The sequence below is a fragment of the Mustela putorius genome, unplaced genomic scaffold (genome assembly GCF_011764305.1).
Source record: "Mustela putorius furo isolate JIRA1106 unplaced genomic scaffold, ASM1176430v1.1 tig00001419_pilon_pilon_pilon, whole genome shotgun sequence".
Lineage (NCBI taxonomy): Eukaryota > Metazoa > Chordata > Mammalia > Carnivora > Mustelidae > Mustela > Mustela putorius.
In genome coordinates this window covers 627,659-651,262 of record NW_025421736.1, presented here as the reverse complement: position 1 = coordinate 651,262, position 23,604 = coordinate 627,659, and the positions used below count along the sequence as shown (strand labels likewise).

At 60.3% G+C, this 23,604-nt stretch overlaps 1 protein-coding gene across 2 annotated transcripts; it reads right to left on the bottom strand.

The window, feature by feature from the left end:
* Nucleotides 1–789: 789 nt before the first annotated feature.
* Nucleotides 790–21,673, bottom strand: MLC1 (modulator of VRAC current 1). 2 transcript variants are annotated; one of them, XM_004775408.3, is made up of 12 exons: nt 20,810–21,673; nt 20,270–20,629; nt 19,647–19,736; nt 18,557–18,610; nt 17,818–17,919; nt 10,302–10,400; nt 10,021–10,092; nt 9,094–9,210; nt 7,162–7,218; nt 6,500–6,622; nt 3,672–3,824; nt 790–2,682 (listed from the first exon to the last, which is right to left on the bottom strand). In XM_004775408.3, the coding sequence occupies exons 2-12, from the start codon at nt 20,447–20,449 to the stop codon at nt 2,608–2,610; spliced, it is 1,122 nt and encodes a 373-aa protein (XP_004775465.1). In that variant the 5' UTR covers nt 20,450–20,629; nt 20,810–21,673; the 3' UTR covers nt 790–2,607. The 2 variants fall into 2 exon arrangements, with proteins under 2 accessions (XP_004775465.1, XP_004775463.2); XM_004775406.3 differs by lacking the exon at nt 20,810–21,673 and adding an exon at nt 20,764–20,804.
* Nucleotides 21,674–23,604: the final 1,931 nt, after the last annotated feature.

Here is a 23,604-nt window from a genome sequence, read left to right as displayed (position 1 = left end):
TCCGGCTCGGGGTCACGAAGCCCCATCAGGCGCAGGGCTGTTGGTCACAAAGACCCTCCCTGGCGGTCAGAGGCCCCCAAGTCACAAAGAGCGAGAGTCACAACCGGCCCCTGACCCCACCCCACGCCCCTCTCAGACCCTCACTCCCGGTGCCCCACAACGGCCGGGCCGGGGGAGCAGAGACCGAGACAGTCCCTGGGGTGGCGATGCCAGGCAGGGGGCTGCACACCGGGTGTCCCCACGTGGGCTGTGGGCAATCGCTGCCAGCAGGGCAGCTTTCCCGTCCCGGGGAAGAACCCGAGGGGGACTTTGTGTCCCCAGGGTCATTCATGCCCCCCCCCCCCGTTCCAGCTGCACCCAGTGTCCCACACCAGCCCTTCTCCACCTCCTTCCTCCCCTCCTCTTTGTGGACAGGAGTGAGTAAGAAAGACCCACCTACCCTACTGCTCCGAGTAAATTTCTGAAACCTACCTATTATCTTTATTTGGTTTAAAATCATCTTTATTTTGCACTTAACTTCCCAAGATGGCCTACAAGTGAGGCTCCACTCTGCATTCGCTGTGGCAGTGTGGGTGGGCAGTGCCTGTAGGCAGGAAGGGGTCTTTGTGCCCCTTTCCAGTCTTCACTAACAAGCCGCAGGAGCTCGCCAGCCCCCACCTCCGCGTGGCCTCACAAAAATCACAACAAGGAGTGGTTTCACCTCCACCAGCCCTCCTATGCTTTAACTCTCATTTTTCTCAGAACCTGGGCAAAGTGATCCCTGAGAGACCCAAAATGAAAAAGGCCACGTTTACATGTTAGCATTTATTGCACAAGAGATACTGAACTACATCAGATGCAAATAAAAACAATTATAAATTTCTAAAACCCCATTAGCCTCTGTTCCTCAAGCTCTCTCCGAAATAAAGTTCAAGCCAGTGCTAAGCCCCCAGGTGTCTAATTCCGGCTTGGAGACTCAGATTCTCTGTCCCCAGGACAACATCAGCATGGACTGTGCTGACTTTGTCCCAGGCTCCTAGCAGAGCCCCTTGGCCTCCTGGCCTGAACGCCACAGGAAGTGGAGGGGAGGGGGACTGTGGCTGGGGGACCTGTGCGCACGCGTGCACGTAGCTGGGTGTGTGCCCGTGCAGGAGAGAGCCATCAGTGGCATTCAGAAGACAGTCCACCTCTCCTGTGTCTCACCTGCTTTCGTCCTGTTTGAAAGCGACCCGGGCCATGCTGGAGGCTCTGAATGCAGGCGGCCAGTCCCTTGGGCTCGGAAATGAGAAATTAGGGAGGATCCTGGAATCCACCCCCCAGGGCCACACTCGGCCAGCTCCATGCAATCCTCACTAAGGAGCCACGGTAGAGGACCTCAACTCAGCAAGGAGCAAACCTTAGCACCTGCCCCAGAGCAGAGGGCCGCCCCACTCCTTCCATGGGAGGCAGAGGTGGTTGCCTTGGGAATGAAAGCGCGGGCCCCAGGACAGCTGCTGGGACACTTGCAGAGCTGCTCCCAGCTCCCTGCGGTTTATCAGCGCAGTCAACTGGGGGAAGAGCACTGCGTTTCCAGAAATCCCGGGAATACTCCCAGGACAAGGAGATGGCACGGGCTAGTTTGGGGACATGACTTTAACTGAAGCAGATGTTCTTCTCACACCACACTGTCTCAGGCAAAGGGACAGGGACAGACGGAGGAGACCCCCAGCCTGGGCCTGACCTCAGGTGAGTGAGGTTAAGAAAGACTGGCTGGAGGCTGCGTGGCAGCGAGCCCCGCGGAGGGTTCCAGAGGCGTCCGTCCGGCATTGTGAGCTTGGTAACGGGAGTGGAGGCAGAAACCATGACAGGAGGGGACCCACCTGCCTCGGCAAGGCCAGTGAGACCAGGAAATGGGCCCCAAGTTTGCAAAGCCTTGGACATGGCCCCACCCCGAAGAATGCTGAGCTGTGATGTGGCCCGGGTCACGCTCTGTGTGGGTGCTGACCAACGGCTCAGGAGCTGGAGGGCCCCTGGCCAAGGGCAGACCAGCACCGCTGGCGCAGACCTCTGCGCCCCCGGGGTGACACAGACACCAGCGCCACGGAGCAGGCAGGGTCCTTCTGCCACGACCGGGGCGAGCAGAGAGAAGGCAGACACTGGGGCACGACGCTTCACAGAGGGACAGCAGCCGTGCGCCCATGGCCCTGGGGACAAGGGCCTACCCTGACTCGTGAGAGGCGACGGGGACACGCAGCTGTGCTTTCATCAGGAACCACACTGGCAGGCCGGGCCCTGGTCCACACCCGTCTCAGAAGAGAAACCCCGTTAGACTCACGTGGGGCCGTGTGTGTCTGCTCAACATGAGCAGGCCAGGGACACCAGCCCGGAGCCGGAGGAGCAGACGGGGGCTGGCCACACGTCCCAGCCTATGTATCAGCCCTGGAGGGCCTGGCTCCGCAGGGGCCCGGGCTCGCCTGCAGGCCCCACTGCTCACGAGGGGGGCGCCTCAGGGCCAGGAACCTACAGACCAATAAGCAGAATTAAACTACTCTAAGAAATGAAAACTCCACCTTGCCGCCGGGCCTGGCTGCGCAGTGGTCGCTGGAGGACCACGAGCCAGGCTCCTGCCTCGGTCTCCCCAGCCCGTGCTCACTGGGCCATCTGCACCACGACGGCCCGCCAGGCTTTCTCCTTGTCGAACTCCTTCAGGGGGCTTCTGGACACCTGCGGCCAAACGGGCAGAGTGTTACTTCCCTGCGCCCGCACCCCCGCGGCAGCAGGCAGGCTGGAAAGCTGTTCACTGGAGAGCTGCTCTCATCTGTGACAACACAGGAAACCGCACAGGACCCCGGGGGTGGGGAGGCCATGGACGCCCCCGCCCCTCCACCTCCCACATCCCCCACCCAGGAACACAGCTGGGCGGGGGGGGGGGGCCACTCGGGCGTCTGCCCCACAGACATCCAGCACCTGCAGCACAAGCATCTGCATACAGCAGGCACCCAATAAACAGACACCAAAGTGCAGGAATCAACAGGGTGGGTGAGGGCCTCCAAACTCTTCCTGGGGGGAGGGGGCCAGCACCCCTGCAGAGAAGGGGCCTAAGGAGAATACTTGAGGCCAAGGTCAGCAGACGGGAACAGGCCCCCTGGGCCTCTGCACCTGCTGTTTTGGAAACTGCTGGGAGCGCTAACTCAGCAGTCAACACAGAGGTGCCCCACCCAGACAAGGTGGGTCTCTGGTAGGTCCTGGGGGCAACGCCGACCCGTCCGTGTGGGAGACCAGCCCTCACAGATAAAAAGCAGGAGAGGAAATGGCCGTGGAGCTCAGTGAGAGAGAGCACAGGGCAAGACGGAGGGCCCGGCTCGCTGAGCGGGGCCCACGGCGGGAGCTCGGGCAGGCACAAAGGCCAGTCCACAGCATGAACACCTCACGGGGAGCGCACTGACCCGCAGCCTGCCAGCCATGAGGGCCTCGAGCTGGGCGGAGGGGCTGGCATCAACCTCCAGAGCCTGCCGGCCGAGGTCACTGACACCACACCTGTCGGGGTGGGTGGCTGCTCCCGAGAGGGGCCGGGGTAGGACCCCCACGACCTGCGTGGGTCCTGAGCAACTTCCTGTCCGTGTCTGCGTGAGCTCGGTGCACAACACCTTTTCAGGAACAGATGTGAGCACTGAGCCGCCCCACCAGCCGGGACGGTCCCCACGGCCGCTCACCTCCCCCACAGGGCGCTCCGGCGGGCCGGCCTGCACCGTGTCCCAGGACGCGGCCAGCTTGAAGCGCACGCACTGCATGACGGTGCCCGTGTTGAGGCTGGCCTGGAGCAGCAGCGCCAGCAGCAGCAGCAGCAGCAACACGTCGTAGGATCGCTGCGGGGAACAGGGTGGTGAGCGGTGTAGCCCGCCAGGGCTCCCGGGCTCCCCGGCCTGCGGCCTGCGTGGGACAGACTGCTTCCGCTGGCCAAGGGAGGCCGTGCAGGCAGTGCCTGGGCCCCAGGCTGAGGACGCAGCTGAGCTACTGTGACTCAATCCAGGTACCAGCCCTTCTGCACAAGGATTTCTGTCTCACCAACAGGAGGCTCTGCAGCCCTGGGTTTGACAGAGGACACGAAGATGGCCCGGGGGCTCCCCGCCTAGTCTCCAGTGCCCTGACACCACCGCCCATAGAGCCCCATGTGAAGACACAGAGGGCGTCCCCGTGGGGTGGAGCCCCCAGCTGTGTGGAAGCCGCCCTGGGACGCCCGGGTCACGGCCCACGAACGCATCCACCTTCCCCCGGAGCTGAGGAGCTGAGCCTGGCGACTGCTGGAAAAAAGGCTTCTGAGGAGCGCCTGGCACCAGCAGGGGAATGGGAGGCAGAGGGAGCCTTGGCGAGCAAAGGATCCTGGGGCGCCCCCGGCCCTCCCAGCCCAGGCGACCTTCGGCAGAGACACAAAACCCCAGCTCCGCACAGTGTCACTGGGGAAACACTGCTTCTCAAGTTAACGTACAAATCTATCCACAGCCCAGTTTAAAAAAAAAAAAAAAAAGTGCTTTTGGAGCCAAGCAGCTTGATGTTAAAACCCACACAGGAAAACAAACACACAACTCAGGGGACACTGAGAAGCGGTGACAGCTAAGCAGGCAAAAGGCTGGGTCAAACGTGAAGCCGGTCGGCAAACTTCCAGGACCGGCACCCCGCGGCACTGGCTACGTGTGAGAGTGGCGGGCGCAGAAACAGGCCGGTAGGGCCGGGAGCTCCGCTGTGAGCAGGGCCGCGTGCCCCCGAAGGGCAGGGAAGGGAGACGTTCCAGTCCCCGGTGTCTCACAGCCTCGTGCTCCAGGTCAGCTCCTGCCAGATGCAAGCACCAGCCTTTCTCACAGCGATGGAAACTCCAGAAACAGCAAAGGAAAAGACTGACCAACTTAACAGCATAAACAGAGACGTCCTCAGGACAGAAGTCACAGCTGCTGGTTGGGGGCCAGTGTCTGGACCCAGTGCAGACAGCGCCGGTCTCCCAAATACCGGTTGAGCGCAAGACCCCCGGAAAGTGGGCAAGACACAGACGCAAAGCACCGTCACACACAGTCCAAGGCCACGTGTGTCCAGAGAGAAGCCCACGGCAGCCACACCAGCGCACGGCCTCCCCTGCGTGGCAAATCCAGTGACAAGCCCCAGTGCCAGGCTGTGGAGGAACGGGTGCTCCCTCCAGCCTTGGCTGGGCCACCTCGGGCCCAGCAGCGCGTAGAGGACGAAAGCCGTGAGTCCGCGGTGGCGCTTGGAAGGGAAGGGCACTACCTGTCACAGCGCGCGTCACGCTGCATACCAGCTCGTCGGAGCCATGGACACGAGACCCAGGCGTCCGTCACCCTTCCTCACCCCTCCATGTAGAACAATGGCTCAGGCGAGGCCGGCCGCCAGGGCCTGCGCCAGGTGCTGGGACCCGTGTCCGCAGGCTCACACTCGGTCATGGTTGTTTCCGACCCTCGAGAGGCCCCGACCCCAGCCCCGGCCCGAGCGCTTTGGCAGCTGCTGCCGAGCCAGGCGGAGGTGACCGCACATGCCCCGGACCCTGCTCCCACCGGCATCCCAGGAAACGGACCCACACGCGCGAACTTCTTCCAGACACTTAGCCTGGACTCCAAGAGTCAGTGTGCGGGGGCAGAGGCGGGGACCACTGATGACAGACTCAGCCAGTCCCGCTCCAGAAGCTTCCCCCGGGGAGGCACGCCCTCGGGCTGGTCTGTGTGCACTGCCCGAAGGCCACACTGCGTGATTTCAGGCCCGTGACTGCCGCGTGGGGCTGTGGGCGTGTAGGAGGAAGTCCTTCCGGAAATGCCGAAGTCCTCGCGGGGAAGGTCCCGCTGTCAGACCCTGGCCAGTCCCTTCAGATGCTTCTGAAAAACGACATGCCTGCGTGTGTGCTCCCAGCCGTCTTGTGAACACACGTGTGCAAACGGCATGCAGCTGCTGGGGATCTTGGTGCTCAGGAGTCTTTCCGTCTGTCTGTGTGTCTGAAATTTCTCATGACAGACTCCTGGGAACAAACAGCACACGCACCGGCAACAAGCCGAGTTACCTCAGCAACAAGCCTGGGGCCGTGTGTCTGAGCCCACGGAGGGACTGGGAAAGTCCGCATGTTTGTGGAAAGGCCCTCAATTCTCCTCAAATTTGTCTAGAGATGAAATGGAATTCCAACAAGCATGTCACACACCCACACGGAGAGCGGGTTCTACCGCGGCCACGGGAGCAGCAAGGGCCGAGAATCTCCAAGAGAGCCGTGAAGAAGGGGTGTCCGGGTGCACTGCGACACCAGACAGAACGGCCTAAACTTTGAAACAGCAACCTGCGCGGAGCAGGGCTGGGGCGGCCCGGGCATCCGAGCAGGAGCATGGACACCTGGCTGTCCCACAGAAGCGAGTCCAGGGCTGCTCAGGCCACATGTGGGAGCAGCTCCAGCAGGCTGACGCTTGGCCAGGCCTCCTGTCCTGGGAGACCCTCCCGCACAGCCCACGGGGCAGCAAGGCCACGTCCACACGGGGTTCCGAGCGAAAGGAGCACATACCTCCACGGCCGGCGGGTAGTCTTTGAAGATCTCCAGGATTCTCATGATGCTGAACGACAGGTACCCAGAGGCGGTGAACAGCAGCGGGGAAGTGAGGCTGCAGATGGCGATCAGCATCTCCACCTGCGGGAGAAGATGGGCGCTCGGCTCGGCCGGGCCAGCGGGCCCGGGAGCCACAGCCGGCACAGGCGCGGGCGGACACTGGCGTCTGCACTGCGCCCGAGGCTCCTGCTAGGGTCTGAGCTTGGTCTCCCGTGAACTCCAAGTCCCCCCAGCTTCCTCACAACGACCCACTCTGTTGGGAGAGGGACACACGTGCAGCTGGCCTCTCGCAGTGGCGCGCAGACTGTGCCGCCGGCTGGGCCGGGCCGCCGGGCACACGGGGCTCAAAGTATGAGTGCGGGGAGTTGGGGCCCAAACTGAGTGTCTGTCGCTGTCCGACAGCGGGTCACGGGACAAGACGCAGGACGCAGGCTGAGGCTGGCAGGCCGGCGTCTGCCCCGCCGAGTCCCAGGACTGTCTCGGGACCCTCCACATTTCCGCAGATAGTCCCACCCTCCAAACAGCACCCGCCAAGCCTCCCTGCCCACCCCGCCACCGGGTTCCTGCTGCTGCCGCCATGGGGGAGAGCTAGGGAAGGGGCCAGGCGGGGCCGCACTTACCAGACACCTGCTGGGGCACTCGGCGGTGACGTGACTGGCGATAGCACTGGGGAAACACTAGGAGGAGAGAGAACACGGCCTCAGAGGGGCTGGTGGGGACAACTGCTCCCTGCGCGCTCCTGTTTCGGGGGCTGGCGGGCTGGGGCTGGGACGGACAGGAGAGGGGCGGCTCTGCAAGGCTGTGGAGGAGCTGGGGGAGCCCCCCCAGGGTTACTCCGTTGGCCGAGCCGGGCTGCCTGGCCCCCGGCAGCTGTGTGCGAGCCTGTTGACGCAGAGATGTCCTCGGGGACCGCGCTCTGCTGGCACCCACCATGCAGCGCTCCCACGGGTTCAACAGCACTGCTGCGTCCACATCCGCCCCATCGCCCAGTAACATCCCGCCGTCTCTGTGACCCTGCTTTGCGCTGACCAGAGACCCTCGCCCTCCACGGTCAGACGTGGGCATTTCTGAAGAGCGCACCGGCTCGCTGCAGGCTGGCCTCAGCCGGGTGGACTCAGAGGCCCCCAGGACCACCCGCCGCACTGACTGCTCCACGGCGGAGGTCCCCTGCCCCTTCGGTGACACAGGTCTGCTTCATCTTACTGAATGGATGGATTTACTCTGACGCCATCTGGGTCACACAGTCCAGGAGGGAGGGAAGCAGGAGGACACGTCCTTCCCGAGGAGAGCAGGGCTGGGCCTGCTGAGCCGACTGAGCCCTTGGACCCAAGTGTGTGCAGGTGCTGGTTAGCCACACACCCACACGGGGAGGGACACACCCACGCCCTGGGTGGGCACGGCTCGGACCCCTGGACACTGGGATGGCGTCTGCACTGGCTTAGGGCTCTGGCTTGAGGGTGAGCGGGACACAGCAGGCTCTACAGCAGGAGGACAGGGAGGAGCAGCCCTCGGACGGCCGGTCTCCACAGGGGTGTGCGCATGGCTGCAGGGGCGAATGGGGCTGGCCCGGAGCCTGGGGTGAATGTGCTCCAGCAAGCTCTCTGGTCGGAAGCAGAGGGGGACCTCAGGACGCGGAGAAGTCGCTTAGGAAGAAACGCAGTGGCCCCAGCATGCCGGAGCAGGGCTCAGGTTTGCTGGGTGGTTCCTCCAGCCCCAGGCCCTGGACAGCAGGAAACTGGCCTGTGGCGGGGAGCTGTTCGCGCGCGCGCGCGCACACACACACACACACACACACACCACTGGCCCAGGGACGCCACAGGAACAGGCTCCCAGTCAGGCCCCAAGCCCTAGACTCTGGCCTGGTCTATGACCTTGGCCTCTCCTACTGTTCCCAGACCACCCCTCCCTACCAGGGACCACCCGTGATCCTTTCCTCTCCGCATTCCACATCTGGGGGCGTAGGGGGCACCTGCAGAGAGAGAGGCCCAGGGAGGCTGGTCTGGGGATGACGGCCACACCGTCCTCCCCACGTGCTCCCTCTCCCCAGGCTCCAGTCCTTGGGAGGGCCCTTGGCCATCATTCCCAGGGCTCGGCCAGGCTGGGCACAGGCGCCCACGGGGTTGCTCTGAGCCCTGGGAGGCAGCAGGACTCCAGAGAGACACCAGTACCCCCTTCCTGTGGCTGAATTCACAAGCTGGCAGGCAGCACCTCCAGGAGAGCAGGAGGACGAGGCCAGGGATGCTCCCTGTGTCCTGTCCACTCAGACGGGATGGCCCTGGACAGCAGGTGGGACAAACCAGCCCTCCTGCAGGCGCCCCATGCGACCCAGGGACGAGGCAAAGCAGCCCCGGGGTGACCACATCTGGGAGCACAGGGCACGCAGGGGTCGGTCTTAACCATTCCACACGGCAGTGAGGAGCCCACACCTGCCAAGGCCGCCTGTGGCTGCAGAGGGGAGACGCTGGGCACTTCTGTTCGACACGAGCAACGTCCCCTGCTGTCAGTGACGACAGACTTGCTCATCAGACCATGAGGCCACCAGAGGTACTCACGGCCACTAAGATCCAAAAGAACGTCACTGAGAGGTGCGGCCCCGAGACAGCGTCGTCCACGTTCAGAGCAATGACACCGCCCAGGACGGCAGAGACGCCAGCAATCACCTCGATGACCTGGGGGGCAGAGCACACAGGCGGGGTCACCCAGGGAAAGCGTCTTGCGTGCCGCCGGCGGGCTGGGGTGCGACTGCTCTAAGAGCTCAGGGCAAAGGAGCCAATAGGTGGAAATGCTGAGGACAACCTCTAAGAGAACATGGGAAAAATGCATAGTTTCCAACTGAAAACTGGCGGGAAAAGGAAAAAAGCAGAAGAAAGGACAACACTCCCACCCGTCCAAGGCCGGCGGGGCAGGCCCGGCAGGCAGAGCAGCGAGAAAACTGAGAGGCGACAAAACTCGGCACACGTGGCCACATGGCGCGCGGCTGCCCACGAGCGACGGCGTCCACGAGGCCACGGAGAGGACGGCAGTCCCACACAGTGCCAGAAGCACCCCCAAACACAAGTGGGGCTGAACGTCGGGGCAAAAGGGCACAGCCCACAGGGCCGATGGCGGGAGAGCCGGGCCACTGACCCGGTCAGCACAGGCTTTATGGCGAGTGCTGGCGGGGGACTTGCTAAGTGATGACAGAAGGAAACCTGCACGTGTCCAGGGACACAAGCTCCAGACACCGCGGCGGGGAGCTACAGAAACGGGGAAGGCCACACTCAGAACGGGGGGTTCTCAGAACAAGTGGGAAACACCCAAGTCGGAAACAGGTGACCAGAGAGGGTGGCCACGTCACCCGCTTCCAACCAGGATCCTTGTGAGAGGAAGTGGGTGAACCTGAGGACCACCCCAGAGAACAGGGGAGCACTCAGGACTCTGTGTCACATGACCCTCCCCACGTAAATCAATCCTCGGGCAGAAAGGGAAGTTCATCTCACCGAATAGGACTTCAGGACCCGGGCAGGAAAGGCCACTTCGTACAGCATGTTGGTGCCATCCGGCATGGGACCCTGAGAGGAAAAACACGTTTGGCCTGGACCAGAACCACACAGAGGCGGGAGGTTGCATCGCACCTTCCACTGTGTTCCCTGCAGCCCTGAGCCTCCAGACTCCCTGGAGACGCAGAGCTGTGTGGGGCGCCCAGGGGCAGGCTTCCGTCCCGCCGACCTGTGCTCCGGGGCGCCAGCTGGGGTCCTGCGCAGCCCGGGGCCGGACCCACCTTCTGCTTACGGGGCGCCTCGCTGGACCGTGCTGAGATGATCACTGTGGCCGCCATGAAGATCTCCAGCAGGAGGAGCAGAATCAGATTAAAATTTATCTGCCAAAAGAGACGACTCTTCACTTGATTTCCATAACCGCAGACAACCCCACGGGCAGCCTCCCCGAGGAAGGCCAGATGCTAGGCACAGGGGCCACACACCCCCTCGGACTCTGACTCTGTCTCTCGAAACCATTCTTAGCTCCAGGCCTGGATTTGGCGACCCCCGAGCTAGCCCTTCCTTAGTGGTTTGCCCCTCCTGGGTGTTTAAAGATACAAAAACTGAAGTTCATTGCAAAACTGGGAGCCTTTACACAGCTCTGTGCAGGATGCCAAGACCGGAAGAGGCCGGGCCTTGGGGAGGAGACGGTTCCACGTTGTGACTGTGCCGGCGACTACAGAAAACCTGTGTCTCTGACAACAGTCACAGAACAAGATGCTAAAAACAAACAAACAAACAAAACCTAGTTACTACATTGTAGGATAAGCATGCAAGCTGGCTGACCCGGGGCCCTGGTCGCCCACCCTCTCTGTGGGGCTCCCAGCCTCAGGGCCTCCCTCCCCCGCCCCCACCCCCCAGGGCAGGTGCCTCACAGCCAGGGGAGCCCCGAGCCCGCGGACGGTATTCACGCGAGCCAGTCCTCGGCCTGTTCCCCTGCCTTGTCCGTTCCTTCCCGCGGACACCCTCGTCTCCTCCCGCTCTGCCTCCTCGTGCTTCCCCCAGCGGCCCCCAGGCTGGGCATGGCCTGCCCCCCCGCCCCTTCCTGGGGCTGTGAGGGATGAGCTAGGGCGGCTGTCTCCTGGTCGCAGGCCTCCGCAGCCCCGAGTGATAATAAAACCACATTTAAAATCAGATGAAGTTAGTATGTTTCATCTACAGAACCCTGCATGCAAAATAAAACAGACAACATTTGTTCTTTTATATATTTGGTGGAATGTTAACAGAAACTGACCATCTACCAAGCCACAAAATAGCCTAGGTAAATTCCAAAAAATCTACACAAGCTGTACATTCTGACTCTAAAAATAACATTAGAAAACAACAAATGGAAGGTTTTAAAAAATAATCCCATGGGTCTGTATCATCAGGTTCCTGACGAGAAACCCAGGGTTAGCCACGAGGAGGGACTGGAGGAAACCCAGCGGTGCGGCAGCGACCAGTGAGGACCAGGGCAGGAAGGACGTGGCCGTGAGAGAGGACCGAGCCCCCGTCCCAGCACCCCGCAGGGCTCAGAGTCAGGGGACGGACACAGTAACCACTTGCTAACAACCCGTCTCCATCCCGCACGGGCACGCGTGCTGCCTCTGGCACCGACAGGCAGGCGCTGCGTGGGGAGCAGGTCTGGAGAGGCAAACGGGAGGCGTGCACATCCCTAGAACCAAACAAGGATGAAATGCTCCGTGTCAGATCGGAGGCTGCTAAGCCGGAGATTGGAGACAGGGCAGACGCACCCCAGCAGGCCCGGCTGCTAGCCCACCACGGGTGCAGGGCTCCGACCCCCTGCTGGCCCACCCAGAAGCAGCCCCGGACACATGGGAAAGAGAGCGTGGCAAGCACAGACAAACCAAAGCAAGAGCTGGTTCTTCGCAAGGATACATAAGACAGATACGAGGAAGACACGTGAAATTCTGAAATGAAAAGAAGTTACACATGGCTGTCCAACTGGACAGTATTGTAGAATGAAACTCGACCATTTTCTTACACCACACACAGAGATAAACTCAAAATGGATGAAAGGCCCCAATGTGAGGCCGGAATCTATCAAAATCTTAGAGGAGAACATAGGCAGTGACCTCTCCAACATCGGCCACAGCAATGTCTTTCAAGACACGTCTCCAAAGGCAAAGGAAACGAAAGTGAAAATGAACTTTTGGATCTTCACCAAGATCAAAAGCTTCTGAGAGGTGCCTGGGTGGCTCAGGGGGTTAAAGCCTCTGCCTTCGGCTCACGTCATGATCGCAGGGTCCTGGGATCAAGCCCCGCATCGGGCTCTCTGCTCGCTGGGGAGCCTGCTTCCCTCTCTCTCTGCCTGCTTCTCTGCCTGCTTGTGATCTCTGTTTGTCAAATAAATAAATAAAATATTTAAATTAAAAAGAAAAATCAAAAGCTTCTGCACAGCAAAGGAAACAGTCAACAAAACAAAGAGGCAACCCATGGAACGGGAGAAGCTATTCGCAAATGACAGTACAGACAAAGGCTGATACCCAAGATCTAAAAAGAACTCCTCAAACTCAACACACACAAGACAATCACATCAAAAAATGGGCAGAAGACATAAACAGACACTTCTCCAAAGAAGACATACAAATGACTAACGGACACATGAAAAAATGTTCATCACTAGGCATCAGGGAGACTCAAATCAAAACCACAGTGAGACACCACCTTACACCAGTTAGAATGGCCAAAATTAACAAGACAATAAACGAGTGTTGGAGAGGATGTGGAGAAAGGGGAACCCTCTTACACTGTTGGTGGGAATGCACGTTGGTGCAGCCACTCTGGAAAACAGTGTGGAGATTCCTCAAGAAATTAAAAATAGATCTTCCCTATGACCCTGCAATTGCACTACCAGGTATTTACCCCAAAGATACAGATGTCGTGAAAAGTGCACCTCCCCGTGGGGCCATCTGTACCCCAGTGTTCACAGCAGCAATGGCCACAGTCACCAAACTGTGGAAAGAACCAAGATGCCCTTCAACGGACGAATGGATAAGGAGATGTGGTCCATATACACTATGGAGTATGACGCCTCCATCAGAAAGGATGAACACCCAACTTTTGTAGCAACATGGCGGGACTGGAGGAGATTCTGCTGAGTGCAATGAGTCAAGCAGAGAGAGTCAGTTATCATATGGTCTCACTTATTTGTGGAGCATAAGGAATAACACGGAGGACATGGGGAGACGGAGAGGAGAAGTGAGTTGGGGGAAATCGGAGGAGGAGACGAACCATGAGAGACTGTGGACTCTGAGACACAAGCTGAGGGGTTTGGAGGGGCGGGGGTGGGGGGTTTGGGTGAGCCTGGTGGTGGGTATTGTGGAGGGCACGGATTGCATGGAGCCCTGGGTGTGGTCCATAAACAATGAATTCTGCAACACTAAAAAGAAATTTAAAAATTAAAAAATAAAAGAACTTGCACTTAAAAAAAAGAAGTTCTAGATCACACACATAAAGCAGTGAGCAATGTTGGGGCTATGACGTGCTGCTCATTTTTGAAAAACTGCATGATATGGAGAAATTTTTGATAAAAAGATAAAAGCCAAACTTTGGCACAAGAAGAAACAGAAATTTGGGCGCCTGGGTGGCTCAGTGGGTTAAAGCCTCTGCCTTCGGCTCAGGTCATGATCTCAGGGTCCTGGGATCGAGCCCCGCATCGGGCTCTCTGCTCAGCGGGGAACCTGCTTCCTCCTCTCTCTCTGCCTGCCTCTCTGCCTGCGTGGTCTCTCTGTCTGTCAGGTAAAGAAAGAAAATCTTTAAAAGGAGGAGGAGGACGACAACGAGGAGGAAGAAGAAACAGAAATTTGTTGCTAATAATGACGTCCTCTCTCAGCAAGGGCTCGGGATGGAGACTCCACCGTGTGCTCTACCCAACCTTTAAGCAGCAGTTTGCTCTGTCACGTCGTTCCTAAACACAGAAGAGACCACTGCTGCCCAGTTCACTTTAGAGCTCAGCGGAAGAAGGAAGCACCGGCCGTGTCCGCAGGTGGTGCGGACATCCTGAACACAATGCCGGCTGGTCGGCCCATCCGAGGATCTACAGTAGTCCGGGAAAAAAGGCTCAACACCAGAAACACTGATGCGTCAAACAAAGCGAGGAAAGAGCATCTTACAGATGCAAAATCAAACTATGAGACTTCAACACCTGTTTGGGTTTTTTTAAGGTTTTATTTATTTATTTGACAAAGATCACAAGCAGGCAGAGAGGCAGCAGAGAGAGAGGAAGAAGCAGGTCCCCCTCCAAGCAGAGAGCCTGATGTGGGGCTCGATCCCAGGATCCTGAGGTCATGACCGGAGCCGAAGGCAGAGGCTCCACCCCCTGAGCCCCCCTGGCGCCCCTACACCTGTTTATATTTTTTAAATGAAAAGGTCACGGTAAACTGGCAGGTGAAGACAACATTAACTTAGCGAAAGTTACATCCAAAATGTAATGGAGAGTCTTTGGCTGCAACTCGTGTGGGGTCAGGAATAAGACAGAGACGCCCCACCGTTTCCCACAGTGCTGGAAACCCACCACAGCTCCGCAGAAAGGAGCCAGATGACGCGCTCACCCGCACATAAATCCCACACAACCCACAAAAACTGTGAAGGATAAGAAAGTTCAGCAAAGTTTCCAGACACAAAATCAACTGACGAAACACCTTCTTATTTAAAAATAAGAAGTGTGGGGCGCCTGGGTGGCTCAGTGGGTTAAAGCCTCTGCCTTTGGCTCAGGTCATGATCTCAGGGTCCTGGGATCGAGCCCCGCATCAGGCTCTCTGCTCAGCGGGGACCCTGCTTCCTCCTCTCTCTCTCTCTCTCTCTCTCTCTCTGCCTGCCTCTCTGACTACTTCTGATCTGTCAAATAAAGAAAAATCTTAAAAATAAATAAATAAATAAATAAAAAATAAAAACCGCACAGTGTGAACATTCACCCAAATGAGTACCCAGCAGCAAGGGCCGACCTCCTGGTCCATACGGGACAGGGTCGCTTGGGGAAGCTGGGCACGGGCACAAAGGAACTTACCTACCATCTGTTCAAATTATTTTGAGTCTTAAAATATTTCCAAATAAAGAAAAAATTAAATCCCCTGTCTCTGTACTCCAATAATCCATCTGAAAATGTCATTTGAAAAATAAGATACCCTACTAGCAACAAAAGCTGTAAATGATGTAGGGATTACTCGCCCAAGATCCACAAAACACTGAGGCCCTAAGGATGGACCCAGAGGATGATTTGAAACCATTGAGAGACCACGGAGGCCTCTGCACGGGGTGATTAACAGACCAAAGAGGCCACTGCTCACAAAGTCATTCCATAAACTTGAAGTAACCACAACGCATCCCGGGACACTTGCTAAGGGGCTCGGTAACCCTGTTCTGAAGCACCCTTGCAGCCCGAGGGCTCGGCACTGCGGGAGGGGAGGAGGATGTGTGGCGCCCGGGGCGGCCCAGGAACAGATGGGGCGGGGTTTTACTGGGGCGGCTGCTAAGGGGGACACGAGGCAGCTGTCTGGGAGCTCGGGAGCATCGGGGATGAGACGGGGGGAGGGAAGTTGTGAGCGGCTGCGCCTGGGGTCCTCCCCGAGCACAGCAGACCAGGGAAGCTCGTGGGGTCTGGGAAGGGGTGTGAGAGGGGTGTGAGAGCCGGGCTGCCCCGATGCGGGTGTAGGAGACCCTGCAGAAGTGCGTCCCCATGGGCCTGCTCCTGGCAGGGGGCAGGAAAGCTAAGCCCCCTGGACCCACCCTGAAGAGTGCGGGGAGACGGGACCGCCCGGGGACGCCGCACAGACCCACAGGGGCTGCACGAGGACGGCGGGGGCGGGTGGGCTGTCTCGCACACACCCTGTGGGCACGTCAGACATGCTCGCCCAGGGCCGGCCGGGAGAGGCGTGTGGGAACCCCAAATGGCCTGTCCCACCTGCAGCTATGTCCCCGTGTGTCCTTCCTCAGAACACTTGTGTGCAAGTACGCGTGTGCAAGTGTGCGCTTGTGTGTGCAAGTGTACGTGTGTGTGTGCACACGCGCATGCACAGCCCCAGACCCTGGTGGTTTGGGCATTAGAACCACGTGTCTTCGATGCCACAGACCGCACTCCCGGTGCACTGTGGCCCGGCCTTCAGGAGCCGGGAGCCCCCACAAGGCCTGGTTACCCCGGACTCCTGCACGGTGGTCCAGGTGGGGTGGAGACCAGAGCTCCAGCTCCAGGGCCGGCAGCGCTGCAGCCATGGGCCACGCTGGAGGAGAGGGCTGGGCGGCATGGGGCTCTCCGCCTTGCTTTACCCCGTGTGTGTTGCGGGGGGCACTGTCCAGGGACACTGAGGATCTGCTTCGGTTCGGGGTTCTGGGCACCATCCCCAGGGCCGCCAGAGCCCCAGTTCCTGGCCGGGTGCACACGTGTTTCCCCAGGGTCTGCCCTGCCAGGGTGGGGGGCAGAGTCTCCTCCCCGTGTGTCCTTCCTCAGAACATACGCAGACACCAGACAGTTTCCACACAACATGAGAGTCACCCTGGTGGGGGGAGGCAGGCCCCTCTGCCTTCCGTGGCTTCCGGCCGGCCACGCGCTGCTGGGAATGGTACCTCCCTGTGGCTTCCGCTGACTTCCTGTGACGGCAGCAGGGCTGAGACCGCCTCCAGCCGCCTGGGGCACTGTGCCTTCCTCCTCGGTGAGGACCCTCTCCCACGGACCCACAGTGGGAGTGCCCCCACATGCCCTGGGAGGGGTCCCCCTTATAGCGGGAGCTCCTGTGACTGCCTTGGTCGGGCTCCAGCAACACCAGTGTGTTCCATGTCCAGGGCTGCTCTGGGCTGGCCCAGAAGTGGGGTGGGGGGGACTCCCTTGCCTTCTGGGATGGCTGTTTAAGAACGCCTGGTTGTGGGGTGAGTCCCCAGCTGTTGTCCAGGGGCTGCCATCCCTAGCCCATGATCACGATCGGTGCCGGGTCCCGCTGCCGTCGCAAGGTGCCCCCGCGTGGCACGTGCTCCTGGCCGGACTGATCTAACGAGGGCATCCTGGTTCACCTACGAGTCAGCCTCACAAACCTTCTGATCTCATCCCAGGACCTCCACATTTAACTCCCTAAAATGCTTTTGGTATTTGAATTACAGTTTCCAAAATGTTCTGTTGCTGGTACAATTGTATGCTGATTTTCACGCCCAGCAACCTTGCTACATGCCTGAGTTTAAGGTCAAGTCATGGGAACCCCCTCATCTGCAGACAATGGCAACAGGAGTGTCCCTGCCAGGTCCATGGGACAGTGTTCATGCGATTGCCCCGGAGGACTGGCCAATACTTCCTCGGGGCCACCGCACTCTCTTCCTGCCCTTGAAAAGAGGGAGTTCAACATTTCCCATAAAGCAAGGCTTTTTTATCTATCTTTTTGAGGTAACCCTGAGGATTCCTCTCTTGTAGGACACTCTGCTGGCATCACGGCTTACACGCGGAGTTTTCGCCACTTTTCTTAGCGGCACACACACCAGCAGTGCACCTTGGAATCAACAGCATCACAGATTTGACGAAAAACGTTGTAAAAGAGACTCTCAACAAACCCACGGAACCAGCGCCACAGTGCAGAAAAGACCACTCTTGAACGCAAAAACAAAACTCCAGCCTTGCCGGACTCCAAGGCTTGGGCACGCGGGCCACGTGGCTTCTGCACCGCTGCAGCCCAGCGGCCGCCCCCTCTCAGGCCCAGACTCAGCAGGACCAGAGCCCCCGGCTCCCCCCCGGGCCCCCCCTCCGGCAGCAGAAGGACCCGCCACCCCACCCGGACTCACGTCTATGGCTGAGGGCTTCACAACCAGTTTGCATCCAAACCAGATCAAGCAGGTCGTGGTGATGGCAAACGTGGACACAAACAGGATCTGGAAGTTGGGGATCTGGAAGGCACGACGGGGGTCACTCTTCGGGGCATAACTAAAAACGGATGGGCTCGTTGCACCAAATTCCACGTCATTCACTAAAAATCCCCAGAATGTGCCGCAGGAGGACAAGCCGGGGCGAGGGCGATGGGGTGGCTTAGTCAGTAGAGCGCCAGACTCCTGATCTCACTGTCCTGGGTTCGAGCCTCGCGTTGGACTCTGTGCTCAGTGCGCGTCTGCCGGACGGCCTCCCTCTCCCTCTGCCCCTCCCACCGCTGCTCGCCCACGTGCACACGCACTCTCTAGCTCTCTCCCGCTAAAATAAATAAAATAAAAATTTAAAAAGAACACAACTAGCCTAGGAGGGTACACTGCAGCCCCTCGAGGCCGTGGGGAGGGTACAGGAAGCCCTGTTGTGTGGGGCACAGGGGCTGCCGGCAGTGTAGACGCCCCTGTCCACACGTGTGCAGACACACACAGACACAGACACACAGATGCACACGGATACACCGATGCACACACAGGTGGGTGCCCGTCAGCCCTACAGGCGGCCTGGGTCTCCTTTCCCACCCCCCACCTGGCACGTCCCGCCCTCGGAGGCTCCCGCACAGCCCAGAGCCGCGCCCTCAGCGCCCGCACCGAGGCCTGGACTCACCGCTCTGATGTTCCTCCGGGAAACCCCGAAGCTCACGATTGCTGAGGGGAGACACTGCAAAGAAACCCGAGCTCCGTGAGCCATGGCCAACCCCTGCCGACCCCCTGCAGGGCTCACGCTTCCAAATGACCCCAGACCTGGCAGCCAAACAAGGGCCGCCTGTCGGAGGCACAGGTGCTGGCAGTGGCGCAAGGCCTCAGAACTTTGAAAACAATTTATTCTGGAAAAACTGTCATTTTTCCGAAGGGACAGAAGAGGCAGAAAACGAAAGCTCTTCGTGCTGAGCGCACTCAGAGCCAGCCATCGCCAGCTGCACAAGCTCAGGGTTGTCCTGGCTGGAGAATTACCCCAGAAGGGAAACTCGTCTCCGTGTGAAGAAGTGGAAATGTTCAGGAGTTCCAGAGCCCTGAGGAGGTTCTTGTCGGAGACCCCACAGTTGGTCCCCACAGAAGTGGAGGACGAGGAAGAGGGCAAGCGTGGGGTGTCGGGGTAGTGGGGCGGTGGAGGGAAGGGCACCAGCCTGGGCACCATGGTGCCAGGTGTCGCCCCTGTGGACACCAGGGCCCCCACAGACCCCACGAGCCTCGGGGACAGAGCCTGCAAAGGCAGAGGGGAGCCGGCAGGAGCGTGGCTCGTCTCCCCAGCCTGTCACTTCTGAGGGGGAAGGGTACCCCCAAGGACTTTGCTGAAATGTCCAGCCTAGGTCAGTGCTGCCCGGGAGCATCTGGGCCAGACAGCACTGGGACCCCCAAGGGCCACTCCGGTGGTGAGAAAGGGCCACCGAGAAGGCCCCAGAGACAACGGCAGGGAAAGAGTCCAATTCTCTTAAGGAGCTTTGTCCTAAGGGAGCAGAGGCCGGGCGTCCGGCCAGCAAAGGGACCCCCGAAGCGGTGTGCAGCTCTTAGAAACCCAAGCGCCGTTTCCTGCCCGGGAGTCTGCGGCAAGAGCCTCAGACAGGCCTCAAATTCTATTTGAAACTAAAGTCACAAGGGGAGCAAGTGACAGCAACAGGCCAATCTCAGAGCCAACAACTCCCGACAGACGGCCGCAAAGCCCAGCACAGGCGGGGCGCCCGAGGAGCGGTGCTTACCGAGCCTGCCGCGCAGCGTAAGTAATCCATCTCCGAGGGAAACACGTTCCCCAGATAGAGCGAAAACCCCGACGTCACAAGCAGACAGCTCTGCAAAACAGCAGCACGGCTCAGGGGGCGAGAAGGGCCCGCTGGGCCATCGGGCCACGCGACCGCCAGTCCTCGGGCCTGGACGGCCAGCGCGGTCGCCGGCTCCCGCCGCACCCGACTCCTCCCCTTCTCTCCCCAGCAGGGTCAGACTGCGCGGGAAGGGAGACGCGTCTGTCGGAATCTTGAGCAAGACATGGGGCTTCCCCCGGACGCTTGCTCACCCCAAAACGTACAGGTCCAGGGGCCTCAGCGTCCCACACTCAGGGCCAGTCACGGAGGCCGGGCCCAGCGCCATTCCGCGCTCTCTGCGAAACGGGCCCAAGCGGACAGCCGGGAAATGAGCACAAGGCCAAGGGCTTCCCGGCTGTGAGGGGCACCCGGGCCTCATGGCAGGCCTGAGAGATGGAAACGTCGCCAAGGTGGAGGCTCTGGGTCTGGGCCAGGGTCGTGTGTGCCCCGCCGTGAAGGGAGCATGGGGTCCGGCAGCCTGGGAACAAGGGGAACACGGTACTCGCCTACGAGCAGCTACTCACCCCCATCAACACGGAGAGGACCCACGTCTTGTGGGTGAGGCACGGGGGCAGCCTCGTGGCCAGCTGCAGCTCGCTGGGCTTGGCGTCAGGGCCGTAGCTCCCGGCCTCAGGCCGTGCCCGCTCCAGGGTGGGCGTCCTGTCGTAGCTGAGCTCCTCCCTGCTCTGCTCCTCCCGCGTCATGGTGCTCGGGCCGCAGACCCCGGCATTAGAGGCCACGGGACCGCGGCTCCCGGGTCCCCTCGGCTGCCACTGACGCACCAGCAAGAAAACGATTGTTGATTCCGGCCGGCTCTGAAGAGTCGAGGTAGAGGAGGCTGCTCTCAGGAAAAGAAATATCGTCCGTAGGAAAACGCCGTGAACCTGAAGAGGACAAGGACCCCTTCAGCCCCCAGTGCCCCAGCGCTGAGCGGCTGCCAGTGCCTCTGGGACGCGGGCCCCCCGCACTCCCAGGCCGCACCCACAGTAGCAGCCCCGCGCCCGCTCGAGGTGCCCACCGAGCCGAGAGCCCGAAGGCGCCCACTGTGTGGCCGGTGTGCTTACCTCCGGAGGCTCCGGCCCTGGTCTCCGGGGAGTCAGCAGCCTTGGTTTCCAGCAACTGCTATTCACGCAGAAACAAAAGGGCGGCAAAGCCGCGCCGTCGCCTCCCGAATTTCAATGAGACTCAAGAGTGGGACGCTGAGCTTCTGGGGCAGTCATGTAAGGGCGAGGGCATCGGGGCGAGCCAGCGCCGCTGGGGGCCACGGCGGGGGGTGACCGCCCACCTGCGAGCAGTGTGCGGAGCTCGGAAGCCTGGTGGGGTTCAGACTAGGAGCTGCATGTTCACACCCTCTCGGGCGGCTGGCCCCGCTCTCTGCGACCCCAGAGGATGACCCGTCACCACGGCACACGCACACGAGTGCCTTCAATGCAGGCAAGGCCCTTGACCTGCTCGGAACAGGGACTGGCTGGTTCCCGCGGCAGCCCGGCACTCCCACGGGCCCTTTATTTCCGCTCACTGAGCAAAGAGAAAGGACGGGAGTTTCCTCGCCCGGAGACACTGGCGCCCTGACAGTCACTCTTTGTGGACACGGAAGCCATAAAATGGCTCAAATCAAAGCATTCTGAAAAACTAGCTCCTCCAACTGCAAATCCACATGGCGCCGAAGCAAGGCGCGGGTTCTAGGTAACGGGCTGCTCTGTTGTCCTCTTCACCCACCAAGCAAAGGCCAGAATTTTCTCAAACTACAACCTGGCAAGTCAAGAACGGATCTCCAACAGATTGAAGACTCTCCCAAACTTCTTCACTGCCTTTTTGTTTGTTCTGGTTTCTGGTGAGAGACAGGCTGGGTGGCGCAGAGGGAGAAGGAGAGCGAACCTCCAGCAAACGCGGAGCAGAGCAGGGAGCCCCACACGGGACTCGATCCCAGGACCCTGAGATCATGACCTGAGCTGAAACCAAGAGTCGGACGCTTAACCGAGGGCACCACCCAGGCGCCCCTCCCCCACCGTCTTCTGGATAACTGAATTAGGAGGGATCTGTCTAACAGGATGGAACCTTTTGTGTTTTCTTTTGAAGAAAAAAGTCAAGCACATTTCAGCATTCCTGCAGCTTTCTAAGGTGGTTCCAAAGAAACGGGACCAGGCCGCCTCGAATGGGAGACTGTGGAGCAGCCTCCTCGAGTCCGGACTCGTCAGCCCCTGGGAAGTGTGTCCTTTCTGTTGGCAGCCCCAGTTTCCAGAACAAATCGTGTTTTCTCACACAAACTATTGTTCCTAAAATACCCTCCCTCCCTCGTCTGCCTGCTGAGATCCCACTCCTGTTTTAACATTTTCACCGCCGTTCAGCAGACACTGACAGAGTGGACAGAGTAGACCGCGTCCTTCCCACGCGGAGTTCACGTTCTAACCGGCGCACGGAGCACACCAAATAAACACTGTGCTCTGTGACAGGGAGTACGTCGGAGAGTCAGGGCAGCCTCAGTGAGGAGGAGGCAAGAGCGGAGTCTCACCAAGAGCCAGAACAGAGGTGCCACGTGTGCAAGGGTCTTGAGGTGGCCAGGCTGGAGGACGATGGGCCTAGCCGTCACATGAGGGATGAGGCCGCTGTGAGTCTGACTTGGAGGCGGACTTTTGGAAGATTTCGGGCACAGGAGCATCTGGAGCAGGCTGTTGGGCAGCCGGCGGGGGCAGCTGCCAGCTGGGATTGCGGGCAGCAGGGGTGGTGAGCGGTGAGAGGTTCTGGATGGACGTGGACGCACCCAGACGGTGTGCCCTACGGATGATGTGGGGTGAGAGGCTCAGGAGCTCCTGTGCCCTGAAGGTTCCCCAGGAGCAGTGCAGGGGCAACATGTCTCCACCGACATGGACATGACTGTGTTTTGGAGGCCGAGGCTGGTAGGTCTATTGGGTGTCCACATAGACCAGCTCAAGAGCCGAGTCGAAGAGGCCAGAACACAGGGCTGATGGATATGGGGGATGGTCCTATGGAGTGGACCCTCCTGCGGCAGGCCACCCTGCAGTCTAAGCCTCTCCTTGGCACCCTGGCAGCAATGCACGACCAGGGCCCACAGCGTCGGCCTTGGGCACGTTTGCCCCCCAACCCAGGAAAACCCAGGGACACCCCACTCCAGCCTGAGATGCAGTCTGCAGCAGCCTTCTGAGATGTTGGGGAAGGACGACCTTCACAGCTCTCCAAGGGGAATCATAAGGACCCGGCTCAGAGGGACACGCAAGGGTCAGGCTGCCCTTGGATCTACTGAAAGGACAACACGCAGGTCAAACCACCCCAGGAGACCGCAGCATCCTGTCCACGATGACCCCGGGGCCCCCAGGATAATCTACTGGAAGGGCGGCTGGCAAGTCACAACGACCGCCAGGGTCTGACCGACAGAGGACAGCCCGGGTCACACCGACGCCGGGCCGGGCAGACAGAGCAGGGAGCCGCGGGTCGCCGGGAGCAGCTCCCGACACCGACGTGGATGGGTGGACTCGTCCACACCGCATTCTCCGAGCGGCTCCGAGCCGACCCGAGACGTCGGAGCGCGCGCTCGGCAGCCGGGGGAGAGGCAGCGCAGCGGGTCCAGGGTTAGCGCGGGAGGCGGCGACCCCCAGCTCGGCCGCGGGGGTCAGCGCCCGACGGTCCGCACCGCGGGCCCCGCAGGCAGCGCGAGAGGAACAGGGACACGCCAGGGCCCGCTGGGCGCCTCGCTCCGCGCGCAGACGCTCCGGCGGACTCGACCCGAGCCGCGCGCGCCGCCGGGGCCGAACCTCCGCGCCGCGCTCCGGCCGGCGCCCCCCACGGGCCGCGCGCGCCCGAGGCCCCGCCCACAGCGCGACACCCGGCGCCCAGCACGACG

Bases quoted from the DNA above. Each gene is read 5' to 3' on its own strand.
- MLC1 (XM_004775408.3), bottom strand. From the start codon at position 20,449: ATGACGCGGGAGGAGCAGAGCAGGGAGGAGCTCAGCTACGACAGGACG. The intron at 10,093-10,301 runs GTGGGTCCGGCC...TTTTCCTCTCAG, and splicing joins AGGCGCCCCGTAAGCAGAAG to GGTCCCATGCCGGATGGCAC. The intron at 7,219-9,093 runs GTGAGTACCTCT...CTCTCCTCCTAG, and splicing joins TCTTTTGGATCTTAGTGGCC to TGTTTCCCCAGTGCTATCGC.